Below are 17,690 nucleotides of genomic sequence, written 5' to 3'. Positions count from 1 at the left end.
TTTCACAAATGTAATGGTCAGTGAAAGGCAAACCCAAAGGATGTATAGAGTTCAAAAATAGGGATAACTAATCTAGGGTTTTATAAGTAAGGGTAATCATTATTCTTTGGATGGTAGTGACAAAAATAGAGCAGAAGGAGGATTCTGAGATCTTAATTATGTCTCTTTATCTGGGCACAAATCAGTGCTTACTTTGTTAAAAATCATCCAATATGTATGCTTGTGATATCTGCACTTTTCTGTGTACTTTAGTATAATTCACATCAAAATAAAAATTAAGGTAAATATATTTATATTTTAGAATGTAAATTGTAAGAAGAAAATGGTGAATAAAAATATCCATTCAGGAATAGGTATTATTCATCTGTTCATCAAATATTATTTGAGTATCTGATATGTGCCTGATACTATTTTCTATGTGTTAAAGATAAATCAGTGGCAAAACTAAAAAAACAAAACAAACAACAACAAAAACAATATCCCCATGAAGTATGCTTTTCTGAATGGAAATATACAATAAACAAAACACATAATTAAATTATATAGTGGTTAAACAGTGCTAATCCTACTGAAGAAAAATAAAGCAAGAAAGGGGACCAAAGTACAGGTAACTTATTAAGATAGAATGATCAATTCAAGCCTCATAGAGAAAGTGACATGAGCAAAACCTGAAGTTGTTGAGAGAATTGGTGTTCTGCAAGGTGTAGAAGGGATTTCTAGACAAAGTAAACATTAGGCATGCAGAAGCAATTGCATGGCATGTTTGAATAACAGCACTCAGCTGGTGCGAAGGAAGAAGAGTCATCCAAGGCTTACAGTAGAAGCATAGGGGATGAGTGTTGCTAATGGTACATAATGTGGAGGGCCTCAGTAGCCATCATGACAATTTTGACTTTCAGTCTATATGAACTTGGGCTCTACTGAAGAAAAAAGTGGCATGATATGTTTTACATTTGAAAAGCTTTACACTAACTTTCCTCTTGCCAATATGAGGAAGACTAGAGTCTATAGCAGGAGCCAAAGCAAGCAATGTTAGTAGACTCTACCACTAGTGTCATAGCAATATAGATGATGAAAAATGAAAAAGCTCAAAGAATTTGTTGAAAGATTGTGTGTGTGAACAAACATAAGAAGAATCCAAGATAATTCTAAAATTTCTGGTCTCAGCAATAAAAAGTATGGTGATGCTAATAAGTCTTCAGTGGATAAGACTGTTGGAGGAGCAGTTGAGGGGGAAAGAAGCAGGAGTTTATGTTATAAATGTTAAATTTGAGATGTCAATGTGAAGGTGTTAAATAGGCAGCTGTATTATAAAGCTTAGAGTTGAATATTGCAACTACACCTTTGGATTCTTCAGTATATGTGTAGCTTTGTGAAACATGAAATTAGATGAGGTTATAAGGAAGTGTGTAAGAAAGAAGATGTTTCTGTGTTGGCCCCAGGACAATAGAATATTTAGAGGCCACAGTGAAGAAGAGTGCCAAGAAATAATATTTTGGAAGAAATGACAATGATTAAGAGGAAAATCAAGGTGGTGTGGTTTTCAGGAAGCCAAGTGAATAAGACATATTTAACACCTGGTATTTCAAACAAGATAGAGATTGTGTTCTAGGATGGTGGATGAGCCAAAATTCTTGGTGAAAACTGGAAAAGTTGGAAAACAACAGCAAAACAACAAAAAAATGTTTGGAAAAAAACAAAAACAAAACAAGACAGGATTTTCAAGTTCAAGTTCTCAGAAAGAAACCAGAGTTGAGATCCCAACATATGTTCCAGGCTTTCACTTCTACAGTATTTTCTGATTCAAAAGTAAAGACAGGGAGACTCAACTCTATGTGGAACTGCATGTACCTCCTCCACAGTGAAGCAACCATAATTGGAGGAATATATTTAAAACAATCATCATAGAGTCTCAGAAAATTATATGAGGACACAAAGAAAATAAATATTTATTCAAGAAAATTTATTAAATCTCAGTAAGAACGGTGAAAGTATGTAACCCTTCGGTATGTGACACCTGAGGATGAGCCTTGACCCACCCATTTCTTAGCATAATGGATGTTCCATTCCAGGTTGTGTCCTTAGCATCCAGTCAGGGACTACAGTATTTCCCTGGAAGAGGCCGACTGACAGCATTTCTCATCCCTCCCATATCTATGATCCACTAGTTGAATTTCAATCAAGTACAGTAGAGATGTTTGGGGTCCCTTTACTCAACCCAACCCTGACATGTAGGGTAAACCCAGAATAAGAATACTTGGGCTTTGATTACTGATATCTGAGCTCACTCAAAGGGCAAAATTTCCACACCGGGAGGAGCAAGCTGCGAAAAGCAGAGGTTACCATCCCCACAGACCAGTGGGTGAGAATAGGATATAAGAAGACAGAATTCTGAAGTTCTCCCCAAAAGAACTCACTTTTTTTGAAACATAGTGTAAGAAAGGTAAGCTGAAAGGCCTTCTTGAAAACAATAGATAATTTCATGGTAAAAATTAGGAGGTGGCTGGTAGCTCCATGAGAGCAATGAGCTAAAGTGTAAGGCAGCTAATTTACCAGAGGGAAGCAAATAAGGAGCTAAAAGGAGCCCTCCTGGAGTGAGAACAAACCTGAAACATTGGTCTCAAAAACTACCCCTGAAAATGGGCCCGAATTAAATTGGGCCAGACTGTGAAGCAAATATATGCCCTAGAAAATTGTCAGAAACAATGAAGTAATTAGCCAGCAATTACTGGAGTGCAACAGTTCAGTTTGATACTTAAGTTAAGGCAAGTCATTTAACAGAGGTATCAGGGAGAACACAGTCAGAGCCCAGCTAAAACCACTGTCATGTCAGGTTGATTATGCCCTCTGGATAGGTATATCAAAGACTTCTCACTACAGCAGAAATAGACTTCACAGAAATTTCCAAGCCAAATCACTAAACAATCAAGAAAACAGCAACATTAAAATGTGCTTAGAGGGAGAGGACAGATCAGTATCTTACTGATGCAATATATGTTCTAAAATGCCTACTTTTCAGGAAAAAAATTTGATATATGCAAAGAAAGAAGAATGTGTGACCCATTTGCAGGAAAACAGAAGTAACAGAAACTGCTGGGAAATTGGACAAGTGTCAAGTTTAAGGGACAAAGTTTTGAAAGCAGTCATTATGAATATATTCAAGGATGATAGTAAACCATGCTTAAAGAGGTAAAGTAAGGTATGATGATGGTGTTTTATCAAATAGAGAATATCAATAATGATATAAAAATTTAAGACAAAAAGCAAATGGAAATCTTGGAGCATGGAAATCTTGGAGTTTAAATGTACAAATACAAAAACAAATGTAAATTCACTAGAGGGACTCAATCATATAATTAAATTGGTAGAAGAAAGAATCAGTGAACTTGTAGAGTTAAAATATTGTGCTATCCAAAGAACAGTGAGAAATAAAGAATAAAGATAGTTGAACAAAGCTTCAGAGAACTGTGGCCTATTATTAAGCTCACCAATATATAGATGATGGGAATCTAAGATGGCAACAAGAGAAAGAAACAGAAAAAAATATATATTTGAAATGATGGTGAAAATGTCCCATATTTGAAAGAAAGCATTAATTTACATACACAGGTTATAGAACTGTGCATACAAGAAGCTCAATAAACTCTGAGTAGGACAAAGAAAAAGAGATCCACACCTAGACATATCATAGTAAGAATACTGAAAAGCAAAGATAAAGATAAAATTATAAAAGCAGCAAGAGAAAAATGACTATTCATGCACAGAGTGACAACTGACTTCTCATCAGCACTTTGAATATTTCATCCCACTGCATTGGATGAAATATTCAAAGTGCTGAGTGAAAAGGGGGACAGAAAACCCTCTCAACCAAGAATAGTATATCCAACAAAATCCATCTTACAAAAGATACTGGAAAAATAAGAGCAAACTAAATATAAAAGAAGCAGAGGGAAAGAAACAGTAAAACTTAGCACAGAGATTAATGAAATAGGGAATAGAAAACCAATGAAAACAGAAATGGATCTTTGAAAAGATCAACAAAATTGGCAAACGTTCAGATAATCTGACCAAGAAAAAGAGAAAATTTAAATTACTAGAATTAAAAAAGACATTATTAACAAGCTTATAGAAATAAGTATTATAAGCAAATGAGAAGCTGTACAGCAAATAAAATAAGGTACATGAAATGGATACAACTCAAGAAAGATACAATTACCAAAACTCGAATCAAGAAATATTGAAAAATCTGAATAAACCTATAACAAAATAAAGAGGTTGAGTTAGTAATCAAAAAGCTTCCAACAAAGAAAAGCCAAGCTGATACAGCTTCACTTCTGAATTCTACCATATCTTTAAATAAGAGTACCAATTCTTCACAAAATCTTCCAAAATTGGAAGAAAAATAAATACTTCCCTCCTCATTCTATGAGGTCATTATGACCTAACAAAACCAGAGCAAGACAGCAGAAGAAATGAAAGCTACAGATGATATGTCTTCTAATTATGGGCTCAAATATTCTCAACAAAATACTAGAAACTTATTCCAGCAACATGTAAGAAGGCTAATACAACATGAACATGTGGGATTTACCCCAGGAATGTAAGTGAACATCTGAAAATCCATCAATGCAGCCCACCATAGCAACAAGACTATGGACGAAAGCTACATAATTATTTAAATAGATGCAGAGAATGTTTGACAGAATCCAACACCTTTCCTGATAAAGCACTCAAAAACCTAGGACAAGAAGGGAACTTCTTCACACTGATAAAGGAAATCCATGAATTACTTACAGCTAATATCTTAATGGTAAAACAAACCCTAGAGATAAGGAACAAGAAAAGGATGTCTACTCTTATCATTTCTATACAACTTGGTACTATAGCTTCTAGCCAGGGCAATTGGATACTAAAGTGAAATAAAAGACATCCAGATTTGAAAGAAAAAAGTAAAAATAGAGGATGAGAGACTGAAAAACTGAACAAAGATTTTGGAAGATTCATGGAACAGGAAGAACAAAAACTATAGTTTAGGACTCAGATGAAAATGCAAATAAAACAAAACATTTCTTACAGTCCCTCACAGAAATAAGTAGTAAAATATTCAGACAGAAAGAAAATGATAATATAAGGAAGCCCAGAAAAAAACTCGGATGCAAGAAGACATGAAAATCAAGGAAAACGTAGTATCTGAACAAATCTAAATTAAAAATAATTTTTAAAATTGTCATTCTCTATATATAAGATTACATTTGTATATAAGATTATACATGCATATATATGTACATACATATGTATAAGATTAAAATACACAACAGTAATAGCATAATTTCGAGAGGAGATCTAATGAAAGTACACCCTTATAATATCTTTTGTAGATGGGACAATGTAGAAGAGTGCATTTTCTTCTCTTTTTTTCTCATGTCTTGCATCCTAAAAATGCTTAGTGGTGAAAGATGTAACATAAATTTATTTTTAAGCTATTCTTAAATAGATAGAAAGACAAAATTTTAAAGTTCTGTATCTAGGTGAAAAATGAATGATATATGCATATTTGTGGTATCATCCCTTTAAGTTTTCCACAGATTTTAAATTTTGCAAAATAGAAAATTGGAAAAAGAATATAAGAGAATAGAAACTGGAGATGCTGCTCATTGACTGCCCTTTTGAGGAGGTTGACTGTATAGGAAAGCAAAAATGGCAAAATAAGAATGTGAGTGTATAATGTAACATTTAATAAGCATCTAGATACATGTGGAGGATTGTAAGGAAATGAGAGGAAAGGATATGGATTGCAGGGTGGGACTGTGCAGGGATGAGAGTAAGAACATTAGTTATGATGACATATGGATGTGATGAGGTGAAGATGCATTTTTTTAACATGGGACACTTTGGGATCCTAAGCCTGAACAGGTCTTACAATATCTCTCCCTCATTCCACCACGCCTGCCTCAGTTACATTAGAGTCCTATGCAAAGAGTTGCATTCTACTCTTGAAGGCAAAGATGGAGGAAATTGTTTCCTCTCTGGGAGCCTTGAACTGGGTGTATGTGTTTAGCACCTCATGTCCAGCTCTAGGGGATCCCTCCACCTCTGGCCTGTCCTAAGCCATCAGTACTTTCACTTCTTCCTGACAATATAATATTAATTCTCCTAGTTCATATCCATATTCTCCTCTTATGTTTCTCTGATGAAACTCTCATCCCCTTTGTCCCTTTCCTGCCATTTCCTCAAATAGAAACTTGGTCTCCACTGATCTCCTCTAGCTTTCTCCAGGCCTCTCAGGTGTTTATCCCTTGCAATATGTTGCTTCTATTGCTGATCTCTTGAGCATTTACTGTAGAAGATAGAGAAGCATTTTTAGTTTCTTCCTGGACTGGGCAGCCTCTATCAGTTGATGACCTGAGCCACTCAGCTTAATTCTAAGCCATGCTTCGATCCTACATTCCCTTCTGCATCCTCTTTAGTAGGCTCTCCTTACCAGTATCAGTGAATTTATGTTCAAATGAGATGCAAGACAAGTATTGAGAGGAGGAGGAAGTCCCCCGTGCTTTCCTACCTTGGATTGTGGCCATCTCTTTGTGTTCACACTGCACAGCATATGTCACTTTCAACTTCTCTGGGAAATTAAAAAAAACAATTGAATAAGAGAGATGTTGTTCATGGGCATCTTTTCATCCATTAAACAATGTTGAAAGTCTACTTTGTGATACATACAGTTAATACCTATGGCTTTCATGTCAATGGATAGTGTAGTCCAGTTCCCATCACTGAAAGTTTTAAAAGTAGAATAATATTTGTTGTGTCAATATGTGTCACATATTGGTGGATTTGCACAATGTGTCATCTTTGTAAATTGGATTGTCTCCTTTCTCCCTAGGTATACTACTAGATCAGTTTTTTTTATCAACCTCCCTTGTAGATAATTCTGACCATATGAATAAACTTTCTGCAATGTAAAATGTGTACAAATGACCTTTGCCATTTCCAGACATAGCCATAAAAGCCTCTTCAATGTCCCTCCATGCCTTTTCCTTTTCTAGCTGACTGGGATATTGATAACCCAGGTGGACTTTGAAAGCCGCACATCAGTGATCACAGGTCTCCATTAGCTTGGGACCTCATGGAGGAGAATTGCCCTATTAACCTAGACATATACCCTAAATTTTTATGTAAGCAAGAAATACGTTTGTGCAATGGTTATTATACTAATTTAACTAGTATAGGAAGTGTTGCAATGCGTTTTGAGAAGCAAAGAATTGTACTGGTAATTGTAAGTGGCCAATTATGTTAGACATTAATGCTTAACATTCCCTGACTGATCTGTGTGCTATATGTGGTTATGTGTGAAGAGGTGTATGGGCTTTGTATGTCTCAAAGTGAACACTCAATACACTCAGTGAGAACTCTGGATATGCATTAACATTATTGAAGTTATGCCAGGTATGAACCATGACGTCCCATACAAGTTATACTAGGATTATATCTCTCTTCATACCACCACCTCTTCTTTGCCCCTTGCCCTGTGCAGCATAGCTTGGTAAGAAGGAGAAAATAATTGCAAACTGTTTTCTCCATCAACCTTTTCTAAAAATTTGTACCCATGAAATGAAGAAGCTCCACTCTCCAGACTTCTTCCAGGGCCCAGTCTTAATATGCAAAACAGCCAAACTTTGTTGGAAATCTCAGGGTCTCTTCAAGAGTATGAGCCAACATTTATAATTCAGGGCTGGCTCTATTCTCTCTCCACCCACCACTAAGCAATGGTCCTCCATCTTAAGGTTACTTGTTTACTCTTAACTTCCTTAGAAACCAGGACTAAATCTTTCCCATGTTTTAGGAAAGGGTCTGACTCTGATCCTCAATTCAGCCATTAAATTTTAACTGTGGTTTAACAATGTTTTCTGTATGTGTACTGTTTCCTGTTTATGTCTATATTGAAACAAGAAATTAAGATTTAAGGATAATTTTAATTACTGAATCATATTCCTTTTAATTTTTTCATGGGCAGGCACCGGGAATCAAACACAGGGTCTCTGGCATGGCAGGCAGGAACCCTGCCTGCTGAGCCACCATGGCCTGCCTCATACTCCTTTTTGCTTTCTGGGGTATTGGAGTAGACAGAGGAGAATACCTGAGATTCCCTAAACTCTAATTCAGCTTCCCTGATATCTGAAATGATTGTAAAAGCCCTTATCTTGTGCCTTTGTGACTAAGAGCTGTTACTCCTTTTATCTGGTCATTCGCTTACATGGCAAAGGTCCTAATGATCATGAAGCATTTGAAGTCACCATCAACTAGCCTCCACCCCAGATATTTGTAAATCATGTCTGCTAAACTCTACTGTTGAAAGGTCCTTTGACTCCCTTCCTTTGGGCTTATACATTTACTACTGAAGGATAGCTGTCTCCTCTCTTTTCTACTCATGTTCTCCTGTTGAAATGACAATGATAACACTGTCTCTTTTCCTGCTTTGAACTTGCTCTTTGAAATGTCCTCATCTCACCTTGCTAAAATCCTAAAACCCTGACCCTCCTAAACTTGGGGAGAGAGATTTTAGGCTGCTAGGCCATCTACTCTCCTACTATGTGCCTAGTAATAAACTCTGTCTTTGAAACCCTAGCATCTCAGGAATTGGTTATTGAGCACTTCGGGCAAAAGAATCCAAGGCCTTTGCCCAGTAACATTTCACATAGAAGCCCCACAGTTAAATATTCAAATATAGGACAATTTTTACTCTTTAGTAAATAAATACTTTATTAGTTTATATTCTCATCCCTGCATAACCAGGTTTTCAGGGTCTTAACTTTACTTCTTAAAAAATTATTCCCTCAGTTCAATGAGCCACACTTTCTTCTTCTTTAAAAGGAGAAAACATTAGAAAACTTCTAATTAGGGCAGCATCATTTACTTACCTAATGCCCTTAAGCAGAAATAAAATCAAGGGACATGGGTTTTGTGAGGAAAAAAGCCTTTGATTAATCAACCATTGGGTCTATGACAAAATAACCTGGGCAGACTTCAGAAGGCTAGCACAAGCCCTAAGCCACAGAGAGAGGAGCAGGTTTGTATCATCCTTCTCTTTATTCTCAGGCTTTCTAGACCTTCAGGATGACCAGCATCTGCTTCTCTGTCTTTCTTACTCTCCCAACCCACCTCTTCACCTCACCCTCTACTACTAGGATTCCTTTCTCCATCCCTCCTTAGATGCAGTTCCTTGTGACACTATAACCAGAGAATATATTTCCAACATACTTCGTGATGCCTTAACAGTTTCTTGGGAGTCTTTGCTTTCCAGATGTTTCCTTTTTTGTTTCCTTTTCATGGTTCAGCTCTTTGGAACAGACACGAATTGAGTCCTTTCCTCTCTGAAATTCTGTTCTTCTTAACTCTCAAAGAATCAGCTAATGTTAGCTCAGTATCAAATTTGTGTACTCAAGAGCAACAAGTCACTTGAGCAACTGCTGCCTCACCAGATCACTGGTCTGGCCAATGCTCAGTCACCCACAGGGCTTTATGATGCAAATGATGACCAGTAAGGCAAGATTCTGTGACATCAATGCATTTCAGTGACTCAGCTGGGACTCAGAGGGAGACAGGCTGACCGCATCCCAGAGCTGCGGTTGTTCCTTTTACCAGTGGAGACTATCATTAACTTGACTTTTTATATCTTCCATTTTCTAATTGAAATTAGAAGATAAGTAACTAGACTTAAAGGAAATTCTTTCCTGTATCCAAGGTATCTTCCCAGTGATGTGACAGTATCTAACAGACTCCACCTAACTCACAGAAAATAGTCAGTATACCTTATTATTACTATTTGTCATGTTTAAATAAAAGTTTAACATAAATGTGTGTTGGTGTATAGGCATAGACTTGAAAATAGCTCATAATTTCATAAGACTTAAACATTTATTGAATTCCCACTGCTATCAGGAACAGTCCCATGCACTTCACATGTAGACACCATGTCTTTGGTCATTCTTCTCTTTGTACTTTCCCAGAGAAGCAGCATTTTGGTGAAGGGGAAAGCTCCTGGCTTCACATCTCCTGTTCCTCATCAGGCATTCTGTTCTTGTCAAAACTGAAAGATCTCTTTCTGTGACCCCTTTCCAGTCTTCAGACCACATCAGCTATGAATAGCTAGGCCCTATCTAAAGTTTGAATTCTGAGGTCAACTCCAATCTACCAGTGAATGGACCTTTTCTTTTAGGGGCAATATTGGTATACTTTCAACCTTAGCATTATTGGAACCTGGCCATGACCAGGACTCTCTCAATCTCTTTTACCCCTAATATGTACTGTCACTAGATCTTTCCCCCACCTACCAACGAGCTCAGCCTCTTAAAAGTCATTCTTTTCCTTCTATAGCCTTCCATATTTATTGTTACAGTCCCCATTCCATTGGGTTTAGAAGCTCAAATAAATCAACAGTTTGGTCCCTAAGGAAATAACATCTCTCTAAGAACTCATGGCCCTCTCCTTGTACAAAATATTTACCAACTCTATAAACAAATTTCCCCCTTCATTACTTATCCAAAACATTAATTATATTTGGTACAATGTTTGATATAGGGAGTACAGGAAAGTGAAGTATGTGTCAGTGGTTGGATTGTGTGAGTGTGCATGTGTATTCTCTGTTGTAAAATTGGGAGTAACGTGCATTATGTTTGTGGTAAGTGTTAATACTGGATGTACAGAGGTTGTGGGTGTGAGAAGTGTTTGTTTTTGTGAGGATTGCTTAAGTGTTATGTCTCTCTGTGTCTCCAGATGTTGTCTCTGTTCCCACAAAACCTGGACTCAGGTGTTACATGTGTAAACTCGGTGGCATAGTCATGTGGATTGTGACTATTAGTTGGATATATAGTATGAAAAATATGTAATTCTCATGCTATAGTTTAGATATTGTATGTTATCTGTATGACATTATAGAGCTAAAAATGTGTTCCTAAGAATTGGTGACACACACTGGCTTAAGAGAGTATGCATGTGAGAGGAAGATGGTTATAGGACCATGGAAACATTTGAATATTTTAAAAAGTGTTAGCAATTAAGATGGCAGAGAGGTGAATAAGAGACTGTGATGTCTTCATGGATTGTAATTACAAAAAAATAAGTTCTAAAGAAGTTAAAATAAAGTGTAAGTGTACTGTATGAATGGCATGCATATAAGTGTACCACCATATAATAACAAGAAAAAGTGAATGTAAGAGAGTAAGTATGGTGTTATGCATTGAATCTTGTCCCCACAAAGACATGTTCAAGACCTAATCCTGGTCCAGTGAGTGTGAACTTGTTTGTAAATAGAATCTAGAGGATGCCAAATGGAACCCAGGGTAGGCCCTAATCCAGTAACATGAAAATCTTTATTAGCAGAGGAAATCTGGACATAGCAGCAGTAGGAGACAGAAGGGTCTAGATGGCCACATGATGTGGGGAGAGGTTGAGATATGGATTTCTAGCCAGTCACCAGATGAACACTGCAGACAGCAGAGAATGCATGATCCAGATGATACCCTGGTTTTGGACTTCTAGCCTACAAAACTGTGAGAAAATAAATGTCTGTGGCTTAAGCCAAGCAATATACAGAATTTGTTATAGCGTATGGCAAGCTAAAACATATGGGGATAATTCTGTGAGATAAGGAGTATGAAAAAGTGGAAGCTTGAGAAGATATAAGCAAATGACTATGAGTGAGAATATAAAGGAAGGGGAGAGGACAGTGTGGCATAAAGGAAATCAAGCCATGAACGTGATGGAAGGGGCTGCTAAACTTTATGACTGTGGCAGAGTGAAAGTGGATAGATGATAGGTATATAAGTGTGTGAGGGATATGGAACCTTTTCTAAAGTTCTCTATCCTGCTCTCCCTACCTATGAAAGCTCTGTACTAAATATCTTTGGCTTAATATCAAAATCAAATCCTGAGTCCATTGGCTCTTTCTTTGTGCACCATTGTGGTATATTCTGTCCTGTGCCCTCTGTCCAACCTTCCCCGTATCCTCTACCTTTCAGCTGGACGTCTCTTCCCTCTGCACCAGGATGGTATCAACAGTATTATAGTCTCTTATAATACCTCACTCTTCCCTTGGGTTCTTAGTACCATTCCAACGGTTCTCAGTTTTTGTAAAGTTATTTCTGCATTGCTTCATTCATCCCTGCAGCATTCAGGTGAGATTATTCTAGTTTGTCTTTTTATTCTTATCTCCTCCTTCCTTCTGCCTTCTTCCCTTCTTCTCTTTTTCTCTCCCCTCCTTTCAACTTTCCTTCCTTCCTGCCCTCTTCCTTATTTCCCTTCCATTCTCCCTTCTTCCCTCCATCCTCTCTCTCTTCCCTGCCTCCTCTCTTTTAGCTCATTTTCCACAGCCAGCCCCTCTAAGACATTAAACTGATAACTTTTCCCAGTTTATTCTCTTCCTTTTCTCATTTCCAAGGTATTATTCAGAGTTTGGGAGATAGTTTCTAGGGAAAAATGGCTAAATCCCACGGCTTCAGACTTCTCCTTCCCTTCCCCATCACTGATAGAATGTTTCTTGCTTAACTATGGCTCACTCAAATTTTTGGCCTTTATCTTTATATTTAAACAGTTTTAGCTGGGTCTCTCAGGGCCCTGTAATATTATTTGGGGGAAATATTTACAGTATTAAAAATCAAAAAGAATTATAACTTTAAGCCCATATCACTATATAATGTATAACTTTTGTAACATATAGATTTGTAATAATTATTTATTTCTGTAGCTTGAGTGTCAATCTTTGATTCTCATTATTAATTTTGTTGGACTCAAGGGACAGAATTTAAGAAAGCCTGCCTTCATATCACCAATTAAAGGCATTTCAAATAAATGAAGAAATTCAATGCATGTATCCTCAGGATAAATAATAAAGAATTAATAGTTTGAGAAGACAAAGTAGACAAATATCTGAAATTATGGACTATTTAAAAAACACAGAGACATATCAAACCCGGGTCTCCCACATGGCAGGCGAGAATTCTACCACTGAACTACCCTTGCACCCCCTAAAATATTTTTTGCATAAGAAAGGGGTCATAACTATAGCCACAGACAAGAATAATAAGAAAATATCAACTTTGTGCCAAGAAATTCGAAAACTGACATGCAAATTTTTAAAAAATATAACTGACAAAACTAGCTGAAGAAGAGCTAGAAAGCCTCAAAGGCCAATACCTATAATAAAAATTGAAGAACTATTCTATTAGATGAGAGGTAATCTTTGGTAATGGTGAGAGGAGAGAAAGAATATTAGAAGTCTGTGGTGAGAACCTCTCTCTCTGGGATACAAGGAAGTGGATCCATCAGCAGCTAGAGTGTGGGTAAGATCTAAGAAATGGTCAGGAAGATTCTCTGCCTGTGTCAACAGACCAAGAAATGTACTCTACTTCCTTACCAGGAGTTATAGGAGCATAAATGTAGAGAAACCCATACTAGGTATGTTATTTTGAATGCCGCATGCAAATTTACAGGCTTTGACATAGCAGTTCTCATAGGGAAAAATTAGCTGCTCCCACAAAAGTTAACAGGAAATGTTAACTTTTTTCTCAAAGAATTACCGTATGCAATAAGACAATAGAGTAACAAAAATCACATTGAACCTGTAATAGAGGATTAAACGATGAAAATCTTAATGCAGCGCTTGGATGATTAACACTCAATAAATATATGTTAAGGCTTAGCTACGTGCTCAGCATTTTTGCATAAACTATGCGTATATATACTTAAGCTAATTTGTTAAGAAATTACAAACCCCATTTAGCTTGGAAAGTCAGAGTTTAGCAATAACGATTTGGTAAAACCAATTTGAAAGCATTTGCTTTTAGCACATATTCTGTTGAAATATTTACACATCCTGCTTAATTTTAATCATGGAAGTAATTTTAGTCAATTTCCTTTGTTTAAGTTTCAGGAGCCCACAGTGACAATTCTCATTTGTCTTTGACAGTCTTATGAAAGAATTGCTTCTCAAAAATTCTCTTGAATATTGGCATTGCTGTTTCAATGAATATGTCTACCTCCTCTTTGTTTAAATGTACTTTAATACAGCTGCTCTAGCAGGCAAGATGCAAAAAGCTGTGTCTGTTTTCTGGAATTAACTGTCTTTTAGTACCTATGGCATAAAAACTTAACTTCCTATGGTGATAAAAGGATATTTAACATTTCACTGTATCAAATTACCTTTAGTTAAGTTTCTTTAGGGAAGTTTGCATACTAGGAAAAAGTAATGTGCTACTTGTTTTTAATAAAGTAGCTCAATCACCACAGGAGATAGTTACTAACAGATGGTTTGCAAGCATAAATCTCTTAACAGAGGCATCAATTCTAACTGCCTAGCGCCAAGATGTGAAATTTGGGGGGATCCATTTTATTTTTTACAAAAGTCATTGAACCTTGGTGAAGATAGAGTAGAACTTTGATTTCACAAGATTCATTGATTTTTAGAGATGAATAATATCTTGAGGACATCAATTTCACTTCCATTATTTAAGAGATGGGGAAAGAACATTACTTTGTGTCAAAGAGATCATTATAGACAGAGATAGAAGGAGATTCCAAGTCTCTTGATTTCTAATGCAATTTCTGCTGCATTATGAAGCTTCTTAACCACTTATATATTAAATCAATTTATTCATGTAGTTGGTGGTTTGACTGGAAAAAGGAAAGACAGATTTCTTAATTTTTCCCTCTTTCATAATTTCTTAATTTTCCTGAAACTGCAAATATGACTAAACTTTCTAGTTCAAACTATACTCTTCTCCTTGCAAGCTATTCTGAAAACTCTCATTTACTTCATAACTCCAGCTGCCACCTCTGTGCAGATGGATCTCAAGTTTTTATCTACAGACCTCACATAGCCCTTGCCCCATTTAAATTTCAATTTATGTGAGCAAGCACCACCACAGATGTTAATATGCAAAACAAAATACATAAAATGCTGCAGAAAAAGAAAGAAAGTTCAGGCATTAATAATGAAGGATTTTATCAAGGGGAACTATTGCAGTAGGGGGAGGGAGCCTATTGCAATAGGGCAAGCCCTCCAACAACAAAATCTACAAGCGTTACAAGGTAAAGCAGAAAAGAGCTTTTCTTTTATTAGGAGTAGTAAACAAGGCTAGAGGAAATAAAGTGTGGGGGAGTGGGTGAGCAGGTGCTGTGATCAGACAGTTAAGCAGGAATTGTGTGTGCGGGGGGGGAGTGGATGGGTGCTGTTAGTATATTTGTTGGAGAGGTTCTGGAGGAGTTGTTCAGCATCCTAATGTTTTCTTATTCTCAGGGTCAATTCAAATTTCAGGGACTGGTGCACAGGAGAAGAACCTAACTAACGTCTGGTTGAGTCAGGTTAATAGGCATTTTATAAAGATTGGTCAGTGGGAAGAAAGATTTCAGCTAATCATTTATTAGACAAAGGAATTTGGAATTATTTTCTTGGATATGCTTTCAACGTTTCTTATGCCATTTATTCTAATTTTCTCTCCTCTCCCACACAGAAGGTAGTAGTATCAATAACATTATATTCAACTTAGATTTTAATTTGACTGTGTTCTGGCATCTTTCCAGAGCAATATATAGAATTTTTTAATATATAGAAACATTATATGATTTTTTTAAATTGGTGACTGTGCATCATAGTTTAATCATTTCCTTATTTCTGGATCCCTTGTTTCTTACCTTTTGCTATTTCAAAAAAAATTGTCTTGGGCTGGTGCGATGGTGGCTCAGTGGCAGAATTCTTGCCTGCAATGTCTGAGACCTGGGTTCGATTTCCGGTGCCTACCCATGCAAAAAAAAATTGCCTCATTTAATATCTAAAGACTATATCATTTCTTACATGTGCAGTCATCTCCATAAGATAGATTCCTATTAAAGCAACTGCAGATTTAAAAGGACAATATATCTATAGTTTTGAAGGTAATGGCAAATTCTAGTCCCTTCACTTATATCATACCACACTCTCAACAGAAAGTGGTGTGAAGTGTCAGTGTTCTCAGTTTTTCATACAAAAGTGAAAAGTTACAAAGTTTCAGAAAAATTTAAAAATTTTTCCAATCTAATGAATGAGAAGTGATATTTAAGTTTAGATTTTATGTGCATTTATTCTACTAAATGAGGTGAAGCAATTTCTCAGTTATTGTCTTGTGAACTATCCAACCATGCATTCTTTCACCCTCCCTTGTATTGAGTTCTTGGTCATTATTTGTATAAATTCCTAAGAGCTTTTTATATAAAAGAAGTAGTCCTTTTCTTCTAAAATGAGTTACAAATAATGTTTCTTTGTTTGTTATTTGCATTTTGACTTTGCTTATATAGTTCTTCTTTTTTCACTATGCAGATGTTTTTGTATACTTGTCATCAAATTTATGAGTCTTTTATTTTATGGCTTCTAGATTTTGAGTACTAGGAAGAAACAGCCTCCCTTCCCCAAGGTTTTATAAGCACCTACTCACTTTTTTCTAGTATTTTATGACTGAATTTTTAACCTTTAAAAATTAAAATTACTAAGCCTTTAATCTAATTGGATAAAAAATTTGCTACTCAGTCCAATAATATCTTACTGACTAAAGTGTCAGTTTTATAGCAAATTCTCCTCTATATTTTATTCAGGACTTTATTTCAAGTCTTTTTTTTTTTTTAGTCTGTGTGTCTCCACATGTGTCACTGTGTTAATTGAGTCTCAATGTGTTAAGTGAGACTTTTTTGTATTTTTGAAATCTGAAACAATTGGTCCCCTCTCATCATTCTTAATTTTTCTGCTTTTTCTGCTAGCTTGTTCAATATTTTCCCATATGAACTTTAAAATCAGTTAGAAAAGTTTTGGGGGCATAAATAAAAGAAGTCTGTTGGTATACTTGTCAGCTTTACCTTATATTTATAAATTAATTTATGGATAGCTGACATCTTTTTAAGTCAAACTCATCCAAACAAATTGAGGGCATTTCTATTTTGCCAGATCTCCTTTGGATTCCTTCAGAAGCATTTTAATTGTTATCACATAGGTTTTACACATTTCTTGCTAACGTTATGCCTAGTTATTTTATTGCATTTTGCTGATTTAAATGGAGTATTTTGTCCTTTTATTTTCTAGCTAGAAAATTTTATATGTGAAGATTTTTAATTTATACGAATTATTTTTAGGTTTAGATTAAATTAAAGTACTCAGAGCTCTAATATATCTTGTCTAATTATGGTGATTAATGCCTCAAATAAAACTCTAAACAGTAATAGTGTTAATGTACATCTTTGTCTTATTCCTGATTATAGAAAGAATTTCCCTAACTTTTCTCCATTAATTAAGTTGCAGGCTTTTAAGCCAATATAGCATTTTATCATGTTAAGGAAATATACCTCAAGTTTAATTTTAATTATTTTAAGAATCAAGAATGGATGTTAAATTTTGTCAAATGCTTCTTCAGCCTCAGTGAAGAAAATCGTGGTGTCTTGGGGAAATGTACCTCAGGAAAACGTTTTTAACCCATTTCTAAGTCCAATTAGGAGTAATGAAACAGGAAAATAAATTGTTGTTCATTTTGTTCTGGCATAATATTGTTCATTGTTTCATAGGTTTTAGTCATGGGAACCTACTATAAGTAGGGCTTTTTGAGGAGGTTAATTCAGGTAAGATGTGATGTGGCCCAACTGAAGTAGATGGGTCTCAGTGCTATTACAGGAGACCTTTC

The 17,690-nt window shown here is 35.9% G+C and overlaps 1 protein-coding gene across 4 annotated transcripts in view; it reads right to left on the bottom strand.

Moving 5' to 3' along the window:
* LOC143646856 (uncharacterized) overlaps positions 1-17,690 on the bottom strand; it is a 46,059-nt gene that overhangs the window by 11,818 nt on the left and 16,551 nt on the right. For 2 of the 4 annotated variants that reach the window (XM_077116263.1, XM_077116262.1), the window contains 2 exons: positions 15,685-15,786; positions 6,560-6,619 (listed from right to left, as the gene is read on the bottom strand). In XM_077116263.1, the coding sequence (XP_076972378.1) occupies positions 6,560-6,619; positions 15,685-15,786 (162 nt within the window). Of the gene's footprint in view, positions 1-6,559; positions 6,620-9,255; positions 9,796-15,684; positions 15,787-17,690 lie in introns of those variants that run through there. The other 2 variants (XM_077116264.1, XM_077116265.1) reach the window with 2 other exon arrangements.

This window comes from Tamandua tetradactyla, chromosome 9 (assembly GCF_023851605.1).
Source record: "Tamandua tetradactyla isolate mTamTet1 chromosome 9, mTamTet1.pri, whole genome shotgun sequence".
NCBI classification, from domain to species: Eukaryota; Metazoa; Chordata; class Mammalia; order Pilosa; family Myrmecophagidae; genus Tamandua; species Tamandua tetradactyla.
This window is presented reverse-complemented; position numbering and strand designations above follow the sequence as displayed.